We start from the raw sequence: 4,570 nt of genomic DNA on the forward strand, positions 1-4,570 counted from the left end.
TCAGTGGTAGAGCCCCTGCCTAGAATCCCCCAGTGAGGGGCTGGGGGTGTGGCTCAGTGGTAGAGCCCCTGCCTAGAATCCCCCAGGGAGGGGCTAGGGACGTGGCTCAGTGGTAGAGCGCCTGTGTAGAATCTCAGTGGGGGGTGGGAGCGTGGTTCAGAACGAGCTTCTTCCTAGAAGTGCAGAGTGAGTGGTTTGGGTCTACATAGCCTGCCTGAGGTTCTGAGTTCCATTTCAGCACCATAGGAAAAGGAAAGCCCTAGCCTGCTCCACCCTTCAGCGTGTGGAGTTGATCTACGCGCTGATCCCATCGTCATCAGACCTTGACCTATGTCAGGAAAAGAGAACTATCAAAAATATTTAAGGAAGGGCGGTCCCCAAGTCAATAAGAAGACTGGAAAATGGAGCTCAGCTGACCTCTTTCCGGTACCAGGGCTGAAGCAAAGGCCTCACGGACAGGACTGTACCCAACTGTCACTGTAGTCTGATGGGGAAGGGATCCTCGGGACAAAGCCATTTGTTACAAGAAAGGGGACAAAGGGCAGAAGGGTGGAGATGCTCCCGGTTGCCATGGCTAGCAGCTGAGCTGACCAGCCAGGGCGGAGCACTGAAGTGGCAGATGGTGAACTGGGACACTGGTCTGGGGTGGGTACCCCTATGCAATGCCCCGCCCTTCTTCAGCATGAGTGATGTGGAGAGGGGAAAGGGTGCCTGAGGGGCGGGGTGGGTTGTGACTCACCCGGCTTGGCGACTCTTAAGAGCTCAGGTATGGCACTGCAGGGCACCTGTCCCTCACTGAGGGCACCCACAATGATCACCGCATCAAAAGTCCCTGCGTGTGGGGCGGGGTGGAGATGTGTAATGGTTACTATTGTTTGTTAACCTCACAGGATCTGGGAGACAAATCTCTGAGCTTGTCTGTAAGGGAGTTTCTAGACTGGGCTCATTTAGGAAGGAAGACTTGCCCTGATGGTGGATGGCACCATCTCATGGCTGGGATCCCAGACTAAAGAAAAAGGAGAAAGCTAGTTGAATACTAGCATTTTTCTCTCGCCTACCTCTGCTACTTCGGCTGCCAGGACAACCCCACCAGGATAGATTGTACCTTCAAATTGTGAACTGTAATAAACCCTTTGTCCCGTAAGTCACTTTTAAATGATTTTATTTTTAGTTAATTCATTTTAATTTACTTTTTATTTTGTGTATTTTTGTCTCCATGTGTGTTTGCACATCACCTGCATGCAATACCCAAGGAGGCCAAAAGAGGGCACCAGACAACCCTTAGAATTGGAGTTACAGAAGGTTGTGAGCCGCTATGTGGGTGCTGGGAAGTGAACCCAGGTCCTCTGCAAAGTCACCAAGTGTTCTTAACTGTTGAGCTATCTCCAGTTCACTTTATTTTTAATTATGTGTGCATGTGTATATATGTATGGATACGTGTGCATGCCTGTAATGCCCTTGGGATCCAGAAGAGGGCACTGGATCCCTTGAAGTTGCCTGCTCAGAAGGTGCTGGAATCAGAGCTTGAGTTCTCTATAAGCGCAGAAGGGGATTTTAACTCCTGGATCACCTCCCCAGCCCAGTGTATGCACGTGTGTCTCTCTGTGGGTAGAGATGCCACAGAGACCAAAGGCATCCTATCTCCCTGGGATTGGAGTTACAGGGAGTTGTGAATCACCTGATTTGGGTGCTGAGATCCAAACTCAGGTCCTCTGTAAGAATAGCATGTGCTTTTCCCCAGGGAGCCATTTTTCCAACTCCCTTAAGATGCTGAATGAATATAGTGTGTGGTCCTTTCCACTTCCCACTCCACCCTGGATCCTCTAGCTTCTGCTAAATTCTTTCTTTCTTTCTTTCTTTCTTTCTTTCTTTCTTTCTTTCTTTCTTTCTGTTTTTTTCAAGGCCAGTTTTGTCTGTGTAGCCCTGGCTATCTCTAGAACTAGCTCTGTAGTCTAGGCTGGCCTCGAACTCATGGAGATCCACCAGCCTCTGTCTCTCAAGTGCTGGCACTAAAGGTAGGCACCACTATCTCCTGGTTCCTCTTGCTACTTTCAGGTCTTGTTTTGCTTGTGACCCCCTGAGTGACAAACTGGAGGTGGCCTGCATGAGCTTGGTGGGGGGGGGTGTACTGGGGCATGGGCTACTTACCTGTGGCTACATCACTGAAAAAAATGACCCTCCCTGCCCCAGCAACTGCCGGTAGCTTCCTGGGGATGAGTGGGGCTCATGATTATGACGTTTTTGTCTGGTGTTTTGCCACAGCAATAAGAAGAGTAACTAACACAAAATGTCATAGCCAGGTGGTGGTAGTGCGAGCCTTTGACCTCAGCCCCTGGGAGGCGGAGGCAGGTGGACCTCTGAGTTCGAGGCCAGCCTGGTCTACAGAGCAAGTTCTAGGACAGCCACAGCTACACAGAGACACCTTCTCTCAGAAAACAAATAAAGTTGTCCAATATAGGGTGCAGTAGGACCCCAACCTTGTGAATGAGGTGAGGTGACATTAGACTCTAGATTGGAAGAGAGGGCACAGCAATAGGGCTCACACAGGATTCCAGAGTGAAGATACTGGACAGGAGGGGATGCTATTCTTGGGAGGGTGGAGTGGACCGGGAAGTACCTTCAGGGTTGGGCAGCGGCTCCTGGCCCAGGGTGCAAAGGCTAAGGTGGTGGTACAGGCCACGTGCCTGCGCCTGCTTCAGCATTTCTGGACTTCCATCCATCCCCTGCACCTGGAGGAAGCTCCGAGCCTGCAGCTGGGAGAGAAGGTGGGATCAGTCATGGCTCACCCCTGCTGTAGCTCAGCTGGATCCTTCCTTGGATCTTGGGGTCAGTGAGCCTGAGGCAGAGGATGAGTTCCTGGTCTAGAATTGGTAGGGAATTTGAGCAGTCGGGAGCTAGGTGTGGTGGCTTAGGCCTGTCTTCTTAGCTACGCTGTAGGCTGAGGCAGAAGAATCCCAAGGTCAAAGCTTGCCTGGGTGATAGAGTGAGTTCAAGGCCAGCCTTGAGATAGACCATGCCTTTAAATAAAAAGCAAACTAAAGGGCTGAAGGGTGGCTCGTTGGTAGAGGACTTACCAACAATCCCCCAGGGAGGGGCTGGGGGCTTGGCTCAGTGGTAGAGCCCCTTCCTAGAATTCACTATCTGAGGGTTGATTGAGCCTGTTGGAGGCCCTGGGTGCTGAAGGGCGTCCTATCAGATCTTACCTCCACAGCTACCAGGCCAGTGCCACAGGCCACATCCAGGATCAGGGCATCATGGGGTGGGTCCCGAAGGGCTCGACTGAGACAATCCACAGCAAGGCGCGGGGCTCGGTACTTCAAAGCAGCCACATCCTGAGGAGATAGCACTTAGCCCAAACATAGTGTTTGGACGACTCCCTTTGTGGGGTCCTCAAGATCTGCCAGTTTGAGCTGGTGTGTGTGAGAGTTTGGATCCTTCTAGGACCCCAGTAACAAAAGACCCAGGCTTGAGGTGTCTTACTGTCAAGGTACCCAACACTAGTGGGGATCAAGCTGGCTGGCTACTGCCTGTGGCAGCTCTTAGCTGGTCTGTCTATACCGAGTGATGTCTCAATCGCGCCCCCTGCAGGCAATTTCCCTGTCTGGGTTGCCGGATTTATTAAAGTGGATCATTCTTGGCTCAAATAGGTCTAATCCAGAGTTAGAGGAGTGCTTACAGGTCAGTAGGGGGCAGGTCGCTAAGGAGCACGTCTCCCAGGTTTCTTTTTAGCACTCAGCTTCCCTGAGATGCATGGGTACTATTCTCACTTTGCTCATAAAAACACAGTCTGAGCCACAAAAATCGAGGACCCACGTGCTTTCTTTTACCTGGTCATACTCCGGAGCCCAGTCGTCATAGAAGCGGAGCTTGCAGGCCAGGTCGGTGATACCATGGGAGGCCCCGACCCGTGCCAGTACTTGGGGTAGCCTCCCAGCCTCCTCCCGAGTCATCCTCCTGTGGGGACAGGGTCCACCCAGTGATAAGGTACGCCACAGTCTTCCCTCACTCGGCGGAGGAGGTTATCAGTGCTTCAGTGCTGTCCCAAGTCACAAACAAGACCTTGAGTGGGAGATGTCAGGAGCTGACCTCTACACCGTGGCACTGTTTGTAGGGGGAGGGGTTCGTAGAGAGGGGGTACTCCGGCGCAGGGAGGGAGGACTACGCCTCAGCCCATCATTCCCGGAGGTGGATCGTGGGCAGGGGTTCTTCCTCACCACCACAAGGGTCCCCAAGGAGGTGAAGGCTCAGAACTCTCCATAAGGAACCCCCTTCTCCAGGCAGACGTGCTGGAAGTGGAGGGGCGTCTCTGAGAGCCTGGCCCCGCCTCCAGCACAAAGAGACAATTGGGGTTCCGTGAGAGAAAACAGCCAATCAAAGAAAAACAGCCAATCAAAATTAAAAATGACAGTCCGCCCCTTACTACGAGCCAATCAGCATAATGCTATAGTTTATTGCCTGAGAAGATCTCAAACACTCCGAGGCGGATTTGTTTTTGTTTTTTTCCACAAACCAATAAAAAAGTTTTTCTTTCTTTCTTTCTTTCTTTCTTTCTTTCTTTCTTTCTTTCTTT

General features: G+C 51.8%; 1 protein-coding gene across 1 annotated transcript in view; it reads right to left on the reverse strand.

The window, feature by feature from the left end:
- Positions 1-4,292, reverse strand: part of Mettl27 (methyltransferase like 27) — an 8,173-nt gene extending 3,881 nt beyond the window's left edge. The window contains exons 1-5 of the mRNA XM_028766120.1: positions 4,215-4,292; positions 3,828-3,954; positions 3,204-3,332; positions 2,618-2,753; positions 740-832 (exon numbers count right to left, since the gene is read on the reverse strand). Of these exons, the coding sequence (XP_028621953.1) occupies positions 740-832; positions 2,618-2,753; positions 3,204-3,332; positions 3,828-3,954; positions 4,215-4,258 (529 nt within the window). The 5' untranslated portion in view covers positions 4,259-4,292. The remainder of the gene's footprint in view (positions 1-739; positions 833-2,617; positions 2,754-3,203; positions 3,333-3,827; positions 3,955-4,214) is intronic.
- Between the last annotated feature and the right edge of the window lie 278 nt (positions 4,293-4,570).

This window comes from Grammomys surdaster, unplaced genomic scaffold (genome assembly GCF_004785775.1).
Source record: "Grammomys surdaster isolate TR1022 unplaced genomic scaffold, NIH_TR_1.0 166, whole genome shotgun sequence".
NCBI classification, from domain to species: domain Eukaryota; kingdom Metazoa; phylum Chordata; class Mammalia; order Rodentia; family Muridae; genus Grammomys; species Grammomys surdaster.